The 24608-nt window shown below is 34.9% G+C and overlaps 1 protein-coding gene across 6 annotated transcripts in view; it reads left to right on the forward strand.

Moving 5' to 3' along the window:
* The window catches only part of COL4A5 (collagen type IV alpha 5 chain), a 265725-nt gene that overhangs the window by 93392 nt on the left and 147725 nt on the right, over window positions 1-24608 (forward strand). For all 6 annotated transcript variants that reach the window (XM_077988274.1, XM_028841868.2, XM_077988275.1 and 3 more), the window contains one exon: window positions 13528-13587. In XM_077988274.1, the coding sequence (XP_077844400.1) occupies window positions 13528-13587 (60 nt within the window). The remainder of the gene's footprint in view (window positions 1-13527; window positions 13588-24608) is intronic.

A 24608-nucleotide genomic window follows, 5' to 3' on the forward strand; every position in this document is an offset into this window, starting at 1 on the left:
ATCTTTGACTTTTGTTTGGCTTGTTTAATCCATGCACGTTCAATGTTATTATTGATATAGTTGGATTTTTGTCCATAATTTCACTTTTTGTTTTCTATGTATCTCATGGTTTTTTGTTGTTGTTCTTCTGTTCCTCCTTTACTGCCTTTTTTTTATTAAGTGGATATTTTCTAGTTTAATATTGCAGTTTCTTTAATGATTTTATTTAATGTGGTTTTCATTTGTTTTTCTTAAGGGTTGCTTACCACATAAATTATAACTATTAGAGTTTAATTAAGATTTATAGAGCTCTCTATTCTTACTGTCTTCCCTTACTCTAGACAAAATTGCTGACATTATTTCAGAGCCGGTAGCGGCAACAGTGTTCCCCTTCTTTTGGAGTAACACCCCTACTTTTTTAGCAGGGCACTAATCAGGAAGACTAGCCTTTGATCTTCCTGGCTTGCCTCTTTCAGCATCATCTTCTGTTTTATGAGCAAGATAGAGTGAGGGCAATCAGATCAAATACTCTTGGGCTGCCGCGCCTGGCTGGAGTAGATCTTTTGTCTTATGAGTTAGGGCTGTGTGGAGGACAAGAGCCTGAGAACTCTCAGCTACTCTCACTTGGAACAGAGCTTCTATAACAGGAAACCCAGGGTAGTGGGAGATCAGAAATGCTGATGACCTGTTCCTTCCTGTGAGATACTGTAGTGCTTAACTGGGAGCTGGGAGGAGAAGGAGCCCTGGTTTGTGGATGCACCTATCTTGGGTAAGGCTTTTGTGAAGCTGAGCAAGGGAGGTGGAGAAGGAAGGAGCAGGTCATGATGCCATAGATACCTGTTGTACATATCAAGATTTAACACATATTGTTGAATGTTTCTTCATTGGCTGTATGTTCTTAGGACAATATTCAGATACTTGAGTTTTTAAAAAATAAATTTCACCACATATCATTGTTTTGCTAGGGAGATGGTCCACAGAGGTCCTCACACTGCCATTCACAAAGTCATCTCTCCCATGGCATGGCATTGACTTTTTCCCTTTCCTTTTCCTCTTTCTTTCTCTTTCTTTCTTTTCTTCCTTTTCTTCCTCTTCTTCCTCTTCTTTCTCTTCTTTCTCCTTTCTCTCTTTCTCTCTTTCTCTCTTTCTTTCTTTCTCTCTCCCTCCCTCTTTCTTCTCTTTCTTTCCCTTCCTTCCTTCCTTCTTCCTTCTCCTCCTCCTCCTCTTCTTCCTCCTCCTCCTCCTCCTTCTTCTTCTTTTCCTTTCCTTGCCTTTCTTCTTCTTCTTCTTCTTTTTTTTTTTTTTTTTTGACAGGGTCTTGCTCTGTTGCACATACTGGAGTGCGGTGGAACAATTATGGCTCACTGCAGCCTTAATCTCATAGGCTCAAGTGATCCTCCCTCCTCTAGCTAAGACTACAGGTGCATGTCACCATGCCTGGTTAATGTTTAATTTTTTTGTGGAGATGGGGTCTTGTCTTGTGCCCCAGGCTGGATGTAAACTCCCGGGCTCAAGTGGTCCTCCCACCTTGGCTTCCCAAAGTGCTGGGATTATAGGAATGAGTCACCACACCCAGCTGGCATTGACTTTTTGAAGAGTCTGTGCTAGTTGTTTTTTATAATGTACCTTATTCCAAATTTGTCTCATGTTGTGTCAATTTACACTTAATTATGCTTGATGTAATTACTGATGTATTTGTTTTATTTGTCCTGCATTTTAAGGTATCACTTTCTCTGTCTACCTCTCTTTCATCTTCTTTTGGATATATTAAGTATTGGGCCCCTCAATTACTTTGGGATTAACACCTTATTTATCTTTTTTAAAGGTTTACCCTAGAAATGAAAATATCTAGGTTGTATATGTATCAAAGTCCAAAGTAATCAATATCCTTACCAGTTTTCTACACAGTTACAAAGACCTTAAGAATGCTTTAACTTCTTTCACCCTATCTCACTTATATCGTATTACCAGTGTGTATTTCTTTTAATTCTATATTTTAAATGCCACAGTATGAACGGGATGCATGTCGCCTACCCACCAGCCCAAACTGAGACCACCAAGGACAGCCCCACTCTTTCCAGTGGCAGAGTCTCAGCATGGCTGCTACCACCCCTCACCTGAACACTCCACCTGGATACTGAAGATTACCCCACCCCCACCTAACAGCTGGTGCCTGCACTCACCATTGGGGTCCTGAGCACAAGCTGCAGAACTGAGCTTCTACTCTGAGAGAGAACACATAGCCTGAGGTCGTGGGGATCGTCTAACCCAATCCACCACCGTGGGCCCCAGTCCTCCTGGGGGCCTGAGGTTGGGCCTAAACTCCCAATCACTACCACTTCAGCTGGTACCTGCCTGCAAGCACCACATATGGGCCTGGACACTGGCCTACCCAGCCCATTGCAGCTACTATCAACATCAGTGCACACTGCTCAGGACCCAGACAATTGTCCATCCACTGCTACTGCCATCACCCGCACCACGCCAGCAGCCCAGGGACTGAAGAACCTGCTCACCCACCTGGTCCACTGCTGGCATTATCAGCATCCAAGCAAGACCCCTGGAGGCCTAAGAATAGGCCCACTGACAACAGCCAACACCAGTGCCAGTGTAAAATGCTCTGGGGTACAAAGATACGCATGCTCAGTCCACTGCTGCCACCACCGCATCTTTAAGACTAGCTCACCTGTTATTCCAGTCTCCAGCACAACTTCACCACAGCTTTCACTAATAACCATACCCTAACACACCAAAGAAACCATAAACACCACTAATGCTGTTTACAGCCAAAGAAATCACACAGAGACTACAGTACTGTGAACAGAATCAAAGTTGAAGTACCATACATAGCCAACATCTTAGATACATCTTCAGAAAAATATCCTTCCCTATGAAAGTAAATTCAAAAATAGGAAGAAATAGCTGTTACACTAGATGCACAGTTACCAACACAAGGACACAAGAAATATGGAAAAGCAAGGAAATATGACACTTGCAAAGGAACACAATAATTCTACAACAATAGATCTTAATCAAAAGGACACTTTTGAAATCCAGAGAAAGAATTCAAAATACTGAAATTAAAGAAGCTGGGTGAGATTTAAGATAATTCTGAAAAACAATACAAGGAAATCAAAACACAGTTAAGGATAAGAATGAACAATATTACTAAAGAGATAAGTATTTTTAAAAAGAACCAAATAGAAATTCTGGAACTGAATAACTCATTGATAGAAATACAAAATGCATTTGAAAGCTTCAAGAATAGGCTAGATTAGGCGGAATAAAGAATCTCAAAACTTGAAGTCAGTTCTTTTTAAATAAACCAGTCAGGTAGAAATAAAGAAAGAAGAATTTTAAAAAGAATGAGCAAAGCTTTGTGTCATTCGGGACAACATAAATTGATCAAATCTTAAAAAATTATTGTTAGCCCCAAGGATAAAGAGACAAAGAAAGGATTAGAAAACCTATTTAAAGAATTGGTGAAAACTTCCGAAGTCTAGTGAGAGATTTACACAATCAGATACAGGAGGCTCAGTGATCCTTAGGAAGATATAATGCAAAGAAATCTTCTCCATGGCACATTATAGTCAAAATGTCTAAAGTCAAATATAAAGAGCAAATCCTGAAAACAGTAAGAGAAAAGTGTCTAGTCACTTCTAAATGAAACCCTATCAAGCTAACAGTGGACTGCTCAGCAGAAACTTTATAGGCCAGAAGAGAATGGGGATAAATATATTCAAAGTGCTGAAAGAAAAATATTGCCAGCCAAGAGTACTACATCCCTCAAAATTATCCTTCATCAATGAAGAAGAAATGAAAAACCTTTCACAGATAAGCAAATGCTGAGGGAATTCTTTATAACTAGACTGACCCTACAAGAAATGCTCAAGTGAGTCCTAAACTTGGAAGCAAAAGGACAATATTTAAGATCATGAAAGAACATGAAAGTATAAAACTCACAGGTAAACCAGTCAATCAAAGAAGGAAAAGAAAGGACACAAGTGGTAACACTATAGCAATCTACCAAACCTCAAAAACAACTAAAAAGAGAAAAAGAAATAAAGAATATATAAAACAGGCCAGGCGCGGTGGCTCAAGCCTGTAATCTCAGCACTTTGAGAGGCCGAGACGGGCGGATCACGAGGTCAGGAGATCGAGACCATCCTGGCGAACACGGTGAAACCCCGTGTCTACTAAAAAATACAAAAAAAACTAACTGGGCGAGGTGGCGGGCGCCTGTAGTTCCAGCTACTTGGGAGGCTGAGACAGGAGAATGGCCTAAACCTGGGAGGCGGAGGGTGCAGTGAGCTGAGATCCGGCCACTGCACTCCAGCCCGGGCGACAGAGCGAGACTCTGTCTCAAAAAAAAAAAAAAAAAAAAAAAAAAAAGAATATATAAAACAACCAGAAAATCATTAACAAAATTACAGAAACAGAGCTTCACATATTAATAATAACCTTGAATGTAAATGGATTGTATTTTCCACTTAAAATATATTAAATGGCTGAATGAATTTTTTAAAAAACATGATGCAACTTTATGCTACATATAAGAAAGTCACCCTAACAGTAAAGTCACATATAGACTGAAAGTAAAGGGATGGAAGAAGATATTCTATACAAATGGGAAACAGTAGTGAGCAGGAATAGCTATACCTATATCAGATAAAAGAGAATTTAAGTCAAGAACAGTTGAAAATAAAAATGACAAAGAAGGTCATTATATAATGATAAATGGAACAATCCAGCAAGAATATACAGCAGCTTCAAATATATATGTACTCCATACTGTAGCATCCAGATTCATAAAGCAGATATTCTAAAGAGAGAAATAGATGACAATACAATCAAAGTGGGGGTTTCAACATTCCACTCTCAGTATTTAGACAGATCATCTAGATAGAAAATCAACAAAGAAACATTGGATATAAACAGGGCTTTAGACCCAATAAACCTAACAGATATTTATAAAACATTCTACCCAACAACTGAAGGATATACATCCTTTTCATCAGCACATGGACCATTCTCCAGGATAAATCATGTAGATCATGTGTTAGGCCACAATATAAGTATCAACAAATTTTAAAAAATGAAATAATATCAGTTTTCTTTTTAGACCACTTTGGAATAAAACTAGAAATCAATAAAAAGATGAAGATTGGAAACTCTGAAAATACATGGAAATTAAATAACATGCTCCTGAATGACCACTGGGTCAATGAAGAAATTATGATGGAAATTTAAAAATGTATTGAAGTGAAAATGTAAACATAGCACACATATTCAGCAAAAATAGTGCGATGAGAGAAGTTTATAGCAGTAAATGCCTACATTAAAAACGTAGAAAAATAGAAATTTAACAATCTAGCAATGCACCTCGAGGAACTAGAAAAGCAAGAACAAACCAAATCGAAAATTAGCAGAAGAAAAAAACTAGCAAAGATCACAGCAGAACTAAACAGACTATAAAAACAAACATAAGGGATCAATAAAATGTAAAGCTGCTTCTTTGAAAAGATACACAAAATTTGTAAACTGCTAGCTAGTCTAACCAAGAAAAGACCCAAATAAAATCAGAAATGAAAAAAAGACATTACAACTGACATCACAAAAATACACAAGATCATCAGAGATTATTATGGACAACTATACGCTGACACACTGGAAATCCTAGAAGTAATGGATAAATTCCTGGAAACATACTACTTACCAAGATTGAATCAGGAAGAAATAGAAAACCTGAACAAACCAGTAATGAGTAGTGAGATTGAATCAGTAATCAAAATTCTCCCTACGAAGAAAAGCCTAGCACCAGATGGATACACAGCCAAATTCTAACAATCATACAAGACAGAATTAATACCAATCCTCCTGAGGCTATTCCAGAAAATCCTAGGGTAGGAAATTCTCCTTAATTCATTCCACGAGGCCAGCATCACCCTGATATGAATATCAGACAAGGGCTCAACCAAAAAAGGAAACTGCTGGCAAATATCCCTGGTGAAGATAGATTGAACAACAATTAAAAAAATACTAGCAAATCAAATTCAACAGTACCTCAAAAATATAATACACATGGTCCATTGGGATTTATGGCAAGGAAGGCACAACCTTTGCAAATCAATAAATGTGATACATTACATCAATGGAATGAAAGAATAGTATGATCATCTCAATAGATGCAGAAAAGACATTTGATAAAATTTAACATCCCTTCATGATTGAAACTCTCAACAAACTAGGCATAGAAGGAACATAACATAATAAAGGCCATATATGTCAAATCCACTGCAAACATCATATTCAATGAAGAAAAGATGAAATCCTTTCCTCTAAAAGCTAGAACAAGACAAGGATGCTCACTTTCACCACTCCTATTTGACATAGTACTGGAGGTCCTAGTAAGAGCAATCAAGCAAGTGAAAAATAAAAAAGGCATCCAAATGGGAAAAGAAGAAGTCAAATTGCCCCTCTTTACTAATATATCTATCTAGAGAAACTTAAAGAATGAATTCAGTGAAGTTGTAGGATACCAAATCAATGTACAAAAATCAGTAGCCTTTCTATACACCAATAATGATCTAACCAGGAAATAAATAAAGAAGGCAATTCCATTTACATTAGGTAAAATAAGTAAAATACATAGGAATAAATTGAACCAAGGAGGATAGATTCTACAAGGAAACCTACAAAACACTGATGAAAGAAATGCAGATGACACAAGCAAATGGAAAAATATTTTATACTCATGGATCAGAAGAATTAATATTGTTAAAATGATCATATCGCCCAAAGGAATCTGGACATTCAACATAATCTCTATCAAAATGCCAATGCCATTTTTTCACAGAATTAGGAAAAAAAAATCCTAAAACGTATATGAAACCAAAAAAGAGCCTGAATAGCCAATGCAACCCTGACCTAAACACAAAGCTAGAGGCATCACATTTCCTGACTTCAAAATGTATTACAGGGCTGTAGTAACTCAAACTGCATTATATTGTTATGAAAACATAGACCAATGGAACAGAATAGAGAACCCAGAAAAAAAGCCACATCTTCATAGCCAATTGATCTTCAACAAAGCTGACAAGAGCTTACACTGGGGAAAGATAATCCTCTTCAATAAATGGTGCTGTGAAAATTGGATAGCCACATGTAGAAGAATGAAACTGGACCCGTATTTCTCACCATATACAAAAATTAACTCAGGCTAGATTAAACTTAAATCTTCTTTTGCACAGGAAAAGAAACTATCAACAGAGTAAACAGACAACCTATAGAATGGTTTGTGAACTGTGCATCCAACAAAGGTCTAATGTCCAGAATCTACAAGGAACTTAAGCAATTCAACAAGCAAACATTTTATGTAAATAGAAGACCTGAAAGTATAAAACTACTAGAAGAAAATCCAGGAGAAAACTCTTCTGGACATTGGTCTAGGCAAATAATTTGACTAAGACCTCAAAAGCACAGGCAACAAAAGCAAAAATAGACAAATGGGGCTATATTAAATAAAAAGCTTCTGAACAGCAAATGAAACAACAGAGGGAATAAGCAACTTGTTGAATGGGAGAAAATTTTTGCAAAGTATTTATCTGACGGGGATTAATATTGAGAATATAAAAGGAACTCAACTCAACAGGAAAAAAACAAAACAAAACTCCAATTAATCCCATTTAAAATAGGCAAAGGACCTGAACAGACATTTCTCAAAATAAGACATACAAATGGTATATGTAAAATGCTCAACATTGCTAATCATCAGAGAAATGCAAATGAAAACCACAATGAGATATCATCTTATCCCATTCAAAATGGCTATTAATAAAAAGACAAAAACAACAGACGTTGGCAAGGATACAAAGAAAAGGGAACTCTTATATGCTGTTGTGAACATAATCTAGTATAGCCACCAGAAAACTGTATGGAGATTAAAAAAAAAAGAGAGAAAGAGAAAGAAAGAAAAAAAAAATACACTAAACATAGAATCACCATACAACCCAGCAATTCCACTACTGGGTATCTATCCAAAGGTAAAGAAATCAATATATCAAAGAGATACCTACACTTGCCTCTTTACTGCAGCAGTATTCATAATCACAAAAATATACAATTAACCTAAGTGTTTATCAACAGGTGAATGGATAAAGAAAATGTGGTACATATACAGAATGGAATACTACTTAGCCATAAAAACTAGTGAAATCATGTCATTTGCAGCAACATGGATGGAACTCAATGTCATTCTCTTAAGTGAAATAAGCCAGCCACAGATAGACAAATACTGCATGTTCTCACTTGTATGTGGGAACTAAAAAAGTTGACCACATGGAAGTAGAGAGTGGAAAGACAGAGAACAGAGACCGGGAAGGGTAAGTGGCAGGGATGGGGAGGATGAAGAGAACTGGGTTCTTAGCATATTAAATATGTCATTTTGTGGTGTTCTGGCTTTGATTATTGCTTCTGAGATCTAATCTGTAAATTAATTTTCACTCTCTTGAAGGCAGTCTGTCTTGTCTTTTTTGATGCTTTTAAGGCCTTTCCTTTACTTTTATGTTATGCAGTTATGTTCTGCTGCACCTAGTTTCAGGTTTTATTTTTATGCCATTGGATTTGTTTGGTTTCTTGAATCACAAATATGTGTAGATTTTTCTTGAGGAATCTTAGCCATTGTCTCTTTAGTATTGTCTTTATTCCCTCTCTCACCTCTTCTAGAATCCCAGTTTCCTTTATGTTATCCTTTCTTGCTCTTTCTTCCATGTCTCTTAATGATTATTTCAGTTTCCATGTTTTATCTCTATGCCACATTATATATAATTTCTTTTTAGCTTTACTAAGTATTTTAACTTTATTCTGTCTTCAGCTCTATGTAGTCTGTTGTGAAGGCCATCCTTTGAGTTTTAAATTTCAATTACTATGGCTTTTACTTCTAGAATGTATATTTTATTTCAATTAAACTATGTCATTTTCATACAATTGCTGGCTCCCTTTATTATTTTTAAGTTAGAAAAATTCTTTTATAATTGTAAAGATAGTTATTATATATTTTTTATTTGATAATTCCAATATCTGAAATATTTAGTGAGTACTTTCTGTTGTCATATGTTTCTTTTGGTTTTTGCTTATGGTATTTTTTTTCTTGTATGCTTAATGGTTTTTAATTAGGAAATCTCATCTTCCTTTAAAAAATGATGCATTTGAATTATTTGAAGTTTACTATGAAGGCATGTTTTTTCTACGTAGAATTTGTATGTATTTTTGCCCAGCCTCTAGAAGGTCAATGCAGTCAGAGTCCACTCAGGTAATGCTAATTTGGATTGCAAATCTGGCCAGTTTGTGGTGAGTTTTTTAAGGATTTTTTTTCCTGTACTTCTCTGCTAAGCACCAAGATATCTTTTCTTCCACCTCCCCGGGTGTGGGATTGTGAGGTACATTTATGCATGGTACACCCTTACACTAAAAGAAATTATAAAACAAAACCCGAAAATTATCCAAGTTTGGCAAATGTCCTCCGGGAAAAAGTAGTTTCATTGGTCAATTCATTTTTTGGTTTTCCCTAGATTTTGATTTGATAAATCCTATTGTGCTTCCCTTTGATGCTTTTAGGAAGAATTTTTTTACTTTTTTCCAAGCATTTTTTTAAAGTAAGCATTTCAGTCTGGATACCTAACTAGCCACGTTATTGGAATATTTCTTATTTCTCTCTGCCATTGTTTTGTCGTATGTGTCTCCTTGGAACACCTGAATCAAAATCACTTAGAGATGTTCATTAAAATTTCAGATTCTGCTATTCAACTTCAGGCTTACTGGAAGAATCTTTAGGATGGGTTGCTGGTATGTGAATTTTTGTGAGGTTCTTTAGGTGACCCTAATTCATACAGAATTTGTTTTTATTTGTACTTTTAAGTCTAACATCTGGTGTTTTAATTGTAGCAGCATGAGATCTAAATTTATTATTTTTTATATTTATTCTAGCACCATATGTTGAAAAATTCATTGTTTTCACATCTATTTGACATGTCGACTTTTATCATATAGTAGTTGTGTGCGTGTGTGTGCGCATGCATGCGTGTGCAGATCTGTTTCTGGCCTTCCTATTTTTGTTAACTGAATACCGTACTATTTTAATTATTGCAGTTTTCTGATGTGTTTTAGTGTGTGATAATATAAAACTTTCCTTACTCATTTATTACTTTCTCCCACAGTAAAAATTTAAAATATAATAGTTGCATCATTTTCTTGCTTCTTTCATCTTCAGTGATTTTGAAGAACTAGTTTTTTTCGTACGAACTTAGAAAGCCTTTTAGACGGAGGTAACTTAATGTTCATTTTACCTCTTTGCCCCAGTCAATTTTATATTTTAATCATGCTTAGCATGGCAGTTTTTCCTCTGGGTATCTTTCTGTCTATCCTTCCAAGTTGAAGTCCATGTATTCACTTTCTCCACAGAGCTTTTGTCAATACTTTCAGGCTCAAGGGAACTATTTTTCTTAACTTTGATAGCAATTATTGACTATAACACTCATTTTTACTTGGCGAATCCTACAGAATCACAGACAGTGAAATCTGGAAGCTACCTAAGGAGATCACACTGTCTATGTATACCATTTTACAAATGAGAAAACAGCCCAAGAGTTTGGAAATGATTTGTCCATGGCCAAATGATTCAACTGCTGAAGTAAACTTATGATATACTGCTGGATCATTATTCCATTGTATTTTGATATTCTTTTCATATGTCCTGAAAATACCTAGTTACTTAAAAAATAAAATACCTAGTTACTTAAAAAAAACAAAAACCAAAAAACCTAGATTGGAAGTTCCTTAAAGGCAGCACCTACATCTACTTTTGTACAACTCATAGAACTATTATTGTGTTTGTGTTTATTAGACACCTAATCAATATTAATAGATGTTGGTAAAAAAAAAAAAAACAAGTTGTTCCATTAACCAGATGTCAAACTGGGACTATCTCCTTGTGGGCGCCACTGTTATAACTGTATGGAAAGTGGCATCTAGTGGTTGGTGTGCGTATTACAATTGCCTGCTTTGTTTTAACCTGTGAGTACCAGAGTAATTCTCATAACTTAGGTGGAATAAATAGAATATAAATTAAAATTTTAAATTGCATTTAAACACATTTATCTATAATTCCCAACTGTTTAAATCTGTGTTCTTTCTAAAGTAAAGCTACATGTTGATTAATAAAAAATTGCAAAAAATTACGTAAAATTACTTGTAAAATGACATGCAAGAGTATTTAAAGCTTTTCTTGTTTATAAATTGTATTAGGAGTTAGGGGCTATTGTTGGATATTCGGAAGTCAAAGTGCAATTATAAAGAAACGCCACATAGAATCTTGTTCATATCAATGAAATTCTGTCAGACTGTTGTTTTGCATTATTTTTAGGAGCTTAATTTGTATTTAAACGAGGAAGATCTCTCAATAAAGGCTGAAGATGGAAAGCTACACTGCCTTCTACTCACAACAACAAAACTCATGCACATATATTTACATACAAAGTCCAGACATGCATTTCAATGTCAGATGTTAATTATTCTTACATTAACAGCCATTTGGGGTTACCACTACTCTTTACCTCTCCATTAATGCATGAGTGTTGACAACATGTGCAATCTAATTCAGGGAGTATGACCATTGACAGTTACTGTCTTGTGAACTTGTGAATCAGTATCTTCTTGTGAAACGATATCTTCTAAATTTTATAAAATCCGTAGTCTGGAACTTAAAATTTATGTTTGCACAAAAATATTATATATTTTTAATTAACCTCTGTTTCCTGCACATTGTAATATAACTCTTTGTAGATGGGGTCATCCTTCCCACTAGAGAGCAATGATGTACTTCGTACTTCTACCTGCACCTAACATAACATAGTGGCTGTCACATAACAGGTGATCAATAAATATTTCTCGAATTAGTTACATATATTGGAGGGAGCTGTGTGTTATTCATCTTAGAAGTCTAGTGCCTAAAAATTTTTCTGGCCTCTAGTAATATTCAGTTCATGTTTGATGAATAAGTCTGAATAATCCTATTTAATCTGTAGTGTAGTTAGCATAAAATACTAAAATCAGTATATAATCCCCAAACATCTATGAATAATAAATAATAGCTGCATAACAGACTTTCTGTTTGAAGTGTCAGGAGCACAACTTTCACTGGAGCAGCCTCTTGTAGTGTGAGTGAGACATCACTCCAACATCAAGCCATTGTAGTTTGCTCTTATAATCAGGAAAAGAGGTTTCCGCATGCAGGTGACTTCTAGTTGCAGCTGAGTTAGTTAGAAGTTCTGATCAGAAGGATAAGGTCAGTACTTTCAAAAGGGCTGAGGAGGGTACTTCAGTAGTGACTAGAGTAAAGGAAATCATGAAATGTTGAGCAACAGGCTAAGGTATTTTATATCAAAGGCCCTCAAGGTTGATGGTCATTATTTGGTATTTATATCACATAAAGGTTTCAGTAACTCAGTCTGATATCTATCTGATGAAAAGAATGCCACCTCCTTGCAAATAAATACTAAACTATAAATGTATATTAAACTAACTTGTTTTTCCAAGCAGTTCATTTTCTAAGAGTAAAGGATATTTCTGAATGGCAGAAGTCACATACTGTATTCTTTTCCTCCATAAGTTTTCTATTTTAGAGGAGGATATTTTTCTGGCTTGAAGACCTCAATTCCTAATATGATTGAATGCCTATTTAGAACATCTAGACTGTGGGAGCAGCATTTGTGGTAAAGCTGTTAGAGACTGAGCTATTATTAGTGATGAAGGAGTAGGAGCAAAGAAAAGAAAGGAAGGTGGTAAAAGATAGTGTTATATATTTTATGCTCCATGATTGCTCATGAATGGAGAGAAACAAGTGACTTGAAGTGGTAGGCATTTTTGTCTAGTTGCCAAGGTCACTGCTAATATAGAGTGAGAGGTAATTTCTTACAAGCAATGTTAGAAGAAAAAAAGGAGAGTTCCTGAGAGTTTGGACATGTGGCAAATCATATTACAGGGAAGTTGTATGAATTTCTTTTCCATTTTTAACATATTTTAGATTGCGCATGTTGTCAACACTCATGCATTAATGAAGAGGTAAAGGGTAGTGATAACCCCAAATGGCTGTTAATGTAAGAATAATTAACTTTGAAATGTATGTCTGTGCTTTATATGTGAATATATGTGCATGGGTTTTTGTTGTTGTAAGTAGAAGATGGTGTCGCTTTCCATCTTTAAGCCTTTATTGAGAGATCTCTCATTTTTAGCATCTTGTAAAATGATATTTTTCACTTTAAAATTATAAAAATTATGTTTGCTCATTTTGAAAAGTTCAGACAGAAGTGTATATAATAAAAGGTGCAAGCTTCCTGAGAGGTAACTGTTATTTACAATTTGATATATATTTTCAGATATTTTTCTGGTATTTATCTTACAAGTTTGGATTGTTGATTTCAGTTGAGCTGTAAGTCAGAGTCTGATTTTTGGGTTCATATTTAATGATTTTTTCCCTCTTTCTCTTCCTTATAGGCTTGCTATGGGTGTTCTCCAGGATCAAAGTGTGACTGCAGTGGCATAAAAGGGGAAAAGGTGAGGTCTGAGATTGGCATTTGAAAATTTAGTAAAGCCAGTAAACTAATGTTTTTAATAAATATTTTTTTAAAAAACAGGACTTCTATCTCAGTACTTAAGTAAGTGAAATGAATCCTATTGTACTGCTTATTTTAGAGAGCTTATAAAGATTAGATTATATCTTAGGGTCAGCAAAGATTTTATGTAAAATGCCATATAGCAAACATTTTAGGATTTATGGGACACATCAGTTTCTGTCATATATTCTTAACTCCTTTATATAAATAGACCTTTAAAAGTGACAAAAAACATTCTTAGCTCTTGGATCTTAGAACATGAGCCTCTTGGGGTCTGGATCAGGACTCGTTTCTGGTAACATATTTCTGGCAACCACAGAAGGGACAATAGTGCAGAAACCCTAGCCCAGTGGCTACCTTTGGGTAAGTGTTGGGGTCCTTTAGTATCTGCATTTGGCCTGAGAGCTATAATCTGCCAAACTCTGATTGGTCTTATTGAAAGCACTAACTTACTTAATAGGCAAAGACAGGGGAAAAACACTTAAGAAGGAAGCTAAACATTTATCAAGCTACTAATCTCTGCCAGATACCAGGCAATTTCATGTATTTTTATCTAGTCTATGCAGGTTAATAATAGATGAACGTCTATTTGTTTTTTTTTTTTTTTGAGACGCGGTCTTGCTCTGTCACCCAGGCTGGAGTACAGTGTCACAATCAAGGCTCACTGCAACCTCCGCCCCCTGGGTTCAAGCAGTTCTCATGCCTCAGCCTCCCAAGTAGCTGGGATCACAGGCATGCAGCACCATGCCTGACTTATTTTTGTATTTTTGGTGGAGATGGGGTTTCGCCATGTTGGCTAGGCTGGTCTCGATCTCCTGGCCTCAAGTGATCTACCCGCCTTGGCAGGGGATTCCAGGTGTGAGCCACCGTGCCCAGCTGAATGTTTATTTCTATCTTACCTTTTCCACATCAGCATCTCCTATTGTACAGATATTATGATTACCAAGTAAGTATTGATGAAGATTATATAGCATAAGCCTAACCACTGTAAGTCAGTGAATGACATTAATATTATAAAATAAAAAAGGCACAGTGAATTATAGTCTTATACTAGGAGATGGGGTCATACTGTAGTCTCCACTCTTTGAGGCTCAATATTTTTTAATGAATGAGTTAATGTTGCTAATTATATATGAAGCAGTTTAGGACAGTATCTCTAGGGCATAATCTACTTAGAGGTATAGAAGGTACGTTAGCATATTAGACATTCTTGTAAGTTCTGGAGCAAAGAAACCTATTTGTTTGTTTTGTAATGCTACATTTCCAAGCCCCATTTGACCATGTTATATAGACTTTTCCCCTAACAGAGCAGCTGTTAATATTAATTGGATAGTCTTCTGCAGAACACTTATTTGAGTAACATTAGTTTGATGGGAGTAGTTTTGCAGTAAGGGTGCTTTCTGTAGTGGTGAAAATACCAAGAGGGATTAACTTCATATAATAGTAGAGTGATGTTTATCAGATTAACTGTTCTTGAGATAAGAATGGAATACTCTGGACAAAATGTAATAGCTATGTGATAGTACAAGAAAATAACCAAAGGAAAAAGAGGAGAGGACTCTGCACTTGAAAGAAAGGAAATACACTGGGCATGTTTGCATTTATATGGCTTTTCCCCTGAGTATAGCCCTTAGTCTGCATGGCAAAGGATGGCTAAAACCCAGACAAAAACCCATGGTCTTACTGGCTTGAGTCAACAGACAGAGTTGAGGATGCCAGAATGGCTGGAAAGTGAAGGGGGATATACTGGAATGTAGGGAAACACATTAGAAAGAGCTAAAAAAATTGCTTATAGATTCCATCCAAATTCTTGCTTGAATCCTGAAGTTTATAGTTATAGAGGAAGGTTCATACAACCCAGCAAAAAGGAACAGCTGGAAGTCTGCAATAACTGAGCATAGATTTAACCATTGTCCGTTGAAAGGAGAATGGAGTTTTAAGTTCAAGTTCAGCTGAGTTAACTATGCTATTTCTTAAAATAGAAGTTTAATCAGTACTCTTCAGAGGAAGTTAAGAGAATCCAGAATCTCTCCATATTACCTACGATGTCCAGTATGCAATTAAAACTTACCAAGTAAAAGTGATCTACTTCAAGAAAAAGACCAATCAATGAAAACCAACCCTGAGCTAACACAGATGTTGGAATTTGTAGACTATGATTTAAAGCAGAAAATAGAAAAGGAAAATCTCCTCATAATGGGTGACCAAATAAGGAATCACAACAGAGTAATGGAAACTGTATTTTAAAAAGGAAAATTTATATTTTAAAAGCAGAATATAAGAAAAAAACAATTCACCAGATGGGCTTAACAATAGAATGGAGATGGCAGAAGAAATAGTCAGTAATCTTAAAGATAAATCAGAAGAAACAACTCAATCTGAAGAGCACTGAAGAAAAAAATGAAAAAAAAAAACCAAAAACAAAAAACACAGAATAGGACCCCAGTGACCTCTGTGACAGTGTCAAATGGTCTAATACAAATATAAATGGAGTCCTCTAGGACAGGAGAGAAAGAACAGGAAAGCAAAAAGAAAAATAAATTATGGGACACTAAGAATGACAAGAATTCTCCACACTTGGTGAAAAATATAAATTTAAAGATATAAGAAGTCCAGCAAACCTCAAGCAAAATAAAAATGAAGAAAACTATACCTAGGCCCATCATAATGAAACTACTGAAAAAATAGAGATTTAAAGAAAATCTTGAAAGAAGCTAGAGAAAAATTTACACTGTGTATAGTGGAACAATTATATGAATGATGACAGACTTCTCATCAAAAAGATTGGATAACGTACAGCAATGTGAGAACATCGTTGGAGAGGTAAAAAATTTGCAAGCACAATTATTATATACAATGAAAATATACTTCAAAAATAAAGGCAAATTTAAGACATTTTCTCATAATAAAAATAGGGAATTATTCATGAAGAGGCTTGTATTAAAATAAATATAAAGAAATTTCTTCAGGCTAAGGGGAAATCTCACTAGATGGATATGTGAATTTATAGGAGGGAATGGAAAGTAATAGAAATGGTGTAAATATGGGTAAATATAAGAAGATTGTATCTTTTTTCCTCTATTTATTTAACACAAAGCGCTGTTTCAAGTGTAATAACAGAGATTCAAAATACATGAAGCCAAAACTGACAGAATTAAAGGGAGAAATAGACAAATCCACAATCATGGTTGTGATTCTAACACTCCTATTTCAGTTGTTCCACTCTTAACAACTTAGGCTTTACTGACATATAAAGAGCCCTATATCAAACAACTACAGAATTTTTTTCAAGAGCCATGGAATTTTCACCAGTGTAGACTATGAGATAGGTCACAAAATGAGACCCTCTAATTACCAAAAGATTAAAAATATCAGTATATTCTCTTATCACAATGGAATGAGTAAGAAATAAATAATAATAATATTTGTAGAAAATTCCTTCTATTTGGAATTTAGAAAGCACTGTTCTAAATAACTGCTGGACCAAGGAAGAAATCAAGGAAAATTAGAAAATGATTTTAGTTACATATTGTTGAAAACTGAAAATTTTGGAATGGGATTAAAGCAGGGCATAGTGGGAAATAGATTTAAATGTCTATGTTAGAAAAGAAGAAAGATTTAACATTGGCGACCTACGTTTCTCACTTAAGAAGCTAGAAAAGGACAAGCAAATTAAATTTAAGATAATGAAGGAAATAATAAAGACAAAAGTAGCAATATATTAACTAGAGAAAAATAGAAAACACAGTCAAAAGTTGGTAATTGATGGCACAAAAGATGATAAGAAAATAGAAAACACAGATTACCCATATCAGGAATGACCCTACAATCATTAAAAGATCAATAAGGGACTATCATAAATCACTTTATAACAATAAATTTGACAGCTTAGGGGAAATGGACAAATTCCTTAAGAAATATACATTACCAAAAACAAAAACAAATGTAATGCGTGATTGAGAATGCGTGTAGAATGAAGGAAGCAAAATATAAATAGCCCTATATATGCTAAGGAAGTTGAATTATCAACCCTTCCAACTAAGAATTCCTGTTCCAGAAGAGTTTACTGATGAATTCTATGAAACATTTTTGCAAGTGACAGTGTCAGTCTTGCATAAACTTATTCAAAAAACAGAGGGATATTGAATGCCCTCCAGTTAATTTTGTGAAGCAAGCATGGCCCTGATACCAAAACGAAACGATGACAAAATTACAGAAACAGAAAACCACAGATCAGTATCCCTCATGAGCATAGATACAGAAATTCTTAAAGTTTTAGCAAATCAGATCCAACAACATATAAAGTGGATGACAGGTTGTGACCAAGTGGCATTTATGCCAGGAATCCATGTTTGGTTTAACATTTGAAAATCAAAAATTGTGATTCACTATATTAAGACCAAAACAAAATTTAGAGCGTAAATATATAAACCCCCATATAATTATCTTAATAGATACAAAGAATGCATTTAACAAAATTCAACATCCATTTCTAATAAAAATTACTCTTAGTAAACTAGGAGTAGAAAAGATTTCCTCAACCGTAAAGGGCATATGCCAAATCCCTAAAGCTAAAATTATACTCAATGGAAAAAGACTGAGTTCCTTTCTCCTAACTTCAGGAACATCTGCTCTCACCATTTCTATTCAACACTGCCAGTACAGTAAGACAAGAAAAAGAAATGAAAAAGTATCCAGATTGAAAAGGAAGATATATATTTTTTGTTTTTTTGATGACGATATGATTTGTCAGTGGAGAAAATGTTATGACATATGCTAAAATACTCCTAAAACTTATAAGTGAGTTTAGAAAGATCACAGAATAAACAAAACCAACAAACTAAGATCAGTAAAGAAAAATCAGTTTTATGAGCAATGAGGAAATAATTCCCTATTCAATAAATGGTGCTGTGATAACTGACTAGCCATATGTAGAAGAATGAAATCGGACCCCTCCCTTTCACCATATACAAAAATTAACTCAAGATGGATTAAAGACTGACGTGTAATACCTCTAACTATAAAAATCCTAGAAGAAAACGTAGGAAATACCATTCTAGACATTGTCCTTGGGAAATGATTTATGACAAAGTTCCCTAAAGCAAGCTCAACAAAACAAAAATTGACAAGTGTGACCTTATTAAACTAAAGAGCAAAATAACAAAATAAACAAAAGAGTATAGCAAAAGAAACTATCAACAGAGTAAACCGACAGCCTGCAGAATGTGCAAAAATATTTACAAACTATGCATCCAAAAAAGGTCTAATGTCCAGAATCTATAAGGAACTTAAACAATTCAACAAGCAAAAAAAAAATTTCTAAAATGGGCAAAGGACATGAACATACACTTCTCAAAAGAAGACATACATATGGGCAACAAATATGTGAAAAAATTCTCAATATCACTAACCATCAGAGAAATGCAAATTAAAGTCATAATGAGATACCATTATCTCAGTTAAAATGGCTATTATTAAAAAATTAAAAAAATAACAGATGTTGGTGAGGTTGCAGAGAAAAGAGAATTCTTGTACATTGTTGGTGTAAATTTGAATTAGTTCAGCCACTGTAGAAATCAGTTTGGAGATTCTTTAATCAGTTCAGCCACTGTAGAAAGCAGTTTGGAGATTTTTTAAAGAACTTAAAACAGAATTTCCATTCAACCCAGCAATCTCAGTACTAGGTGTATACCCAAAGGAAAAGCAACTGTTCTACTGAAGAGACACATACACTCATATGCTCATCACAGCACTATTCACAATAGCAAAGATGGAATCAACCTAGATGCCCATCATTAGTGGACTAAAGAAAATGTGCTACATATACACAATGAAACAGTATGCAGCCATAAAAAAGAATGAAGTCATGTCCTTTGCAGCAGCATGGATGCAACTGGAAGCCATTATTCTTAGCTAATTAAGGCAGGAACAGAAAACCAAATACCACATGTTCTCACTTATAAGTGGGAGCTAAATACTGAGTACACATGGAAATAAAGATGGTAGCAATAGACACTGGAGACTACTAGTGGGGGAAGATAAGGGGGAGACTGTTGAAAAACTGCCTATCAGGTATGACACTCACTACCTGGGTGATGGGATCATTTGTATTCCAAAACTCAGTGACATGCAATTTACCCATGTAACAAACCTGCACCTGTATCCCCTGAACCTAAAAACAGGTAAAAAAGAACTGTTATACAAGTGGAATCATAAAGTACGTGCCTTTGTAAGACTGGCTTTTGTCACTCTGCATAATTCCTTTGAGAAGCATCCAAGTTACTGCATGTATCAATAGTTATTTCCTTTTTATTGCTTAGTATTCCATGGTATGGATCTGCCAAAGTTTGTTTAACCATTCATCCATTAAAAGACATCTGTTTTTGTTTTTCTTTTCCAATTTGAGAATAGATGTGACATCAAAAACACGATCCACCAAAGAAAATACTGTTAAGTTGTATTTCCTCAAAAGTAAAAACTTGTTCTCCTCTAAAAGTATTGTTAAAAGAATAAAAAGATAATTCACAGTCCAGGAAAAATAATATTTGCAAATTACATATCTGATAAAAGACTTGTATCCAGAATATATAAAGAACTCTAAAAATTTAATAATAAAACAAACAGCTCCAAATAAAATTTAATTATAAACAAATTGGAAGAATATTTTGACACTTAATAAAAGCAGATATATAGATGGCAAATAGATACATGAAAAGATGCTTAACATTGTTAATTAGGGAAATGCAAGAGAAAACCACAATGAGATACCACCATAAACCTATTAGAATATCTGATAATAACTTTTAGCCAAAGCAAGTATAGATGAGAATGTGGAAGCAACTGGAACAATTATAGATTATTGGTATAAGTGGAAAATGGTCTACAAAGTTTGGCAATTTCATAAAATGTTAAACACCTATTATATGACCCTGTTGATTCCTAAACATTTACCCATGAGACATCAAAGCATATGCCTATGTAAATCTTGTACATGGATATTCATAGTAGCTTTATTTGTAATAGCCAGAAACGGGAAACAACTCAACTTCCCATCAACAGGTAAATGAATCAACACATTGCAGTATATCTCTACAATGGAATACTACTCAATAATAAACAGTAATGAATTACTGATATTCACCACAACAAGTTTGAATCTCCAAGTAATTATGCTGAGTGAAAAGTTAGACAAAAAGAGTACATTCTTTATAATTCTATTTATATAAAATTCTAGAAAATGCAAATTAATCTACAGTGACAGAAAGCAGATCTCTCATGGCCTGGGGTGGGTAGGAGTAGGGAGATGGGTATAGGAATAAGGAAGATATGGGCACAAAGAAGCTTCTGTAATGGATTGACTATGCTCATTATTTTGATTGTGGTAATGGTTTCTGTATTAGTCCATCTTTGCGCTGCTATAAAGAAATACTCAAGACTGGGTAATTTATAAACAAAGGAAGTTTAATTGACTCACAGTTCCGCATGGCTGGGCGACCTCAGGAAACTTACAGTCATGGCAGAAGGCTTAGGGGAAGTGGGCACCTTCTTCACAAGGCAGCAGGAGAGAGAAGAGTGAGGAGCAGAGAGGGAAGAGCCCATTACAAAACCATCAGATCTTGTGAGAACCCACTCACTATCAGGAGAACAGTGTCGGGGAAACTGGCTCCATGATCCAGTCATCTCCCACCAGGTTCCTCCCTCAACACTTGGCGATTATGTGGTATACAACTCGAGATGAGATTTGGGTGAGAATCCAGAGCCAAATCAGTTTCACTGGTGTATATATGTGTCAAAACTTTTGGCCAGGCATGGTGGCTGACACCTGTAATCCCAGCACTTTGAGAGGCTGAGGCAGGTGGATCGCTTGAGCCCAGGAGTTTGATACCAACCTCGGTAACATGGTGAAACCCTGTCTCTACAAAAGATATAAAAATTGGCTGGGCATAGTGGCACACACTTGTAGTTCCAGCTACTCAGGGAGGCTGAGCTGGGAGGATCACCTGAGCCCAGGAGGTCTAGGCTGCAGTGAGCTGTGTTTGTGCCACAGCACTCCAGCCTGTGCAACAAGGTGAGATCCTGTCTCAAATAACCACCCCCCAAAACAAACAAAAAACCCCCAAACTTTTAAAATAGTGTACTCTACATATGTATGATTTATTGTATGTTAATTATACTTCAGGAAAACTGCTTTTAAAATGTTTTTAACATAGAAATAAAACATCTAGATTTCCCTGAAAGGAATGTCTCCAAGTGCACATTGCTAAACAAAGAAAACTTGCTAGACCCCTGATGAGATCAAGTTAACCAGTTAAAAATATAAAATCTGTGTCACAATCAAACATTAACTAAACCAAGTGTGCCTCTGTCAGTGGCATCAGCATTTACTGGAAGCTGGTAAGGAATGCAAAATCTCAAGCTCTGCAGCTGACCTACTCAATCTAACTCTGGTGTCGGGGCCAGGTAATGTGTGTTTTAATAAGTTCTCCAAGTGGTTCTAATGCAGCTTTAAGTTTTATAGCTGACTTAGAGTATCTCAATTTTGGCAGTTGCCAAAGGTCTATTTTCTTGTTCTACCAATTGTAATACATCAGATATTTCTAGTGCTACATAACTACAAAAACAAAACAGACATTATGCAAAAAAGAGAACCAAATTGCCTATAATTGCATTACTTTATTAAATTATCATCTCATTTGTTCATTAAAGGTCTTGCCTTGTCCATATGTTCATATAAATATGTTCATATAATTTCTGCATTTTTACATTATAATCTGAAATAATTTTAATCTCAATTATTATTATAGCAGTTTGTCCTATTTTGTATTTTTCCTATCCTCAGAATTGTAATATCTTCCTGGTTAATTTTTTCTTCCTTGAGAAACTATTCTTAAAATACTTTTTTATTTTAAAGTTGCATGATTATACAACTTCTTATTGTCATTATAAAGTGCGCTTCCTGAAAATGGTAACACTTTTATGGAAGTCTTTAACTCACAAACTAGTCTACTTCTCAGTACATCAGATTTTTATCCTTCTTAATACTAGCTTATGATATATAAACCAGCCAAAGGATCACTAAAAGTTGTCCTTTGTATAATTTCCCCTAGCCCTAAATCTTGTATGTTTTTAATTTTTGACAAAAGCATATGCCATATATTTTATTTAATCCATTAAGGAAGTTTATTCATTGAATGAGAATTTACTGAGTATTTGTTCTGTTGGGCACTTAGAATACAAAGTTGAAGAAGACATAATTCATTAGATGAAGTAGTAATGTGAGGGGAGTCAAAGTTATTACAAATTTCTGGCTGAGGTAGTTGGGTTGTGCTATTTCCTGGAATGGAGAAGACAGTAGAACATGAATTCAATGTTGTTTATATCAAGTTTGTTCTTAGGAAAATTACAAAATTTTTCGTTGTCCTGATTCTTCATATATAAAATGGAAATATAGTGTCTACCTCATATTAACATTGAGAGTATTAAATAAGATAAAACATGGAAAGAGTTTAGAGTAATTATTTGGCATATAGAAAACACTAAATACATGTTGGCTATTATTATTGTCATTGAGTTTTAGGTGCCTGTATGCATTCAAGTGGAGATGTTTGAGACAGTTGCCTATGAGAGCCTAGTTTTTTAGGAAAAAGAGTTGGTATTTTAGATTCCCCGGTAAAGAGAGAGAAGGTCAAAAAAGGAATCCAGTATAATATCAGTATTTAAAGGATAGGCAGAGGGAGAGAAATATTATTCCACAAAGGAAAATAAGAATGATATTTTTATGCAAATATGGGCAGGCAGCATAAACCAGTTTTTTTTTTTTAAGTTTGACCTTTAGAAATAGCCATTTTCTTTTTGTGTTAGCAAATTACAGTAAAATCTACAGTAGTTAGAGTAGGCAACAACAAATGTCAACCTTCCCTACCATATGTATTAGGAATTAGATGGAGGATCCCACCCCCACCACATCCTTGCTCAAGGCTTCTATAGTTTCTACTTAGTAACCTTAGTACCTTTCAAAGGCTCTGGTATTGATTTTTGAATTCCTTTTGCTACTGTCTGGTGGTTGCCCTTCTCTTTTCTTTACTATAATATTGCTCACTCTGCTAGATAGACCATGATATTATTTGACTGTAGTGCAAGGAGATTTCAGGATATATCATTTATAGGTATATGGTTTTATTAGTATCAACAAAATTAAGCTTTTTAGCACCTCCACTTAAAATTTTTAGCTTATTCCTCTCTTATCTGTAGGCGAGATAGCAGTTTTGCTTCTGAGAAAACATGACTTTCTTCAAGTATTATCCCCCAGTTTTGGCAGAGATATGCTCTAAATACCAACTGGGATCCCAAAATGTACCTGTTTTCCTTTCATGAAAATCTACTGTAACTAGATTTTTTTTCCTTTGTACTTTCTTTCTGACTGTAATTTGTGATCAGATTTCTACTACTAGCTCTGCCAGTAATAATTTGAGGGAATCTAGCTCTAAAAATTTTAAAACTTAATTTCTTCCCCTTGTTTTATTTCCTTAAAAACAGTTGTGTTGAGGTTAATGAATACTAAATTATCATAATTTAATCACTAATTAAAACAGCAAAGGGATATATGTCTAGAAAATAAGAAATGTAGTAATATGTCAGCAATAATTATTGTCAAAAGTACAGGAATATTTCCGTCTACTGGAAACTGACCAGAAGTAGTCTTTTCAAAGTACTTGTATTTATTATAAGATGATTATTGAATTATTCAGCACAAAATCATCTAGGGTTTTTAGACTAAACTTAGTACTTACAAAACACACACACACACACTTTCAGAGTAGAAATAAAAGTCTGCTGTACCTTAACCTCTAGAGATATGTGTCTTCAATGGCCCATTAGTCAGTCACCTAGTAGATATGGATGCTTTCTCTTTCTCAGGTGCTGTCCAGGCTGTCACTGTGGGTAGGATCTGTTAAGAGGGTT

The sequence above is a fragment of the Macaca mulatta genome, chromosome X, assembly GCF_049350105.2.
Source record: "Macaca mulatta isolate MMU2019108-1 chromosome X, T2T-MMU8v2.0, whole genome shotgun sequence".
NCBI lineage: Eukaryota > Metazoa > Chordata > Mammalia > Primates > Cercopithecidae > Macaca > Macaca mulatta.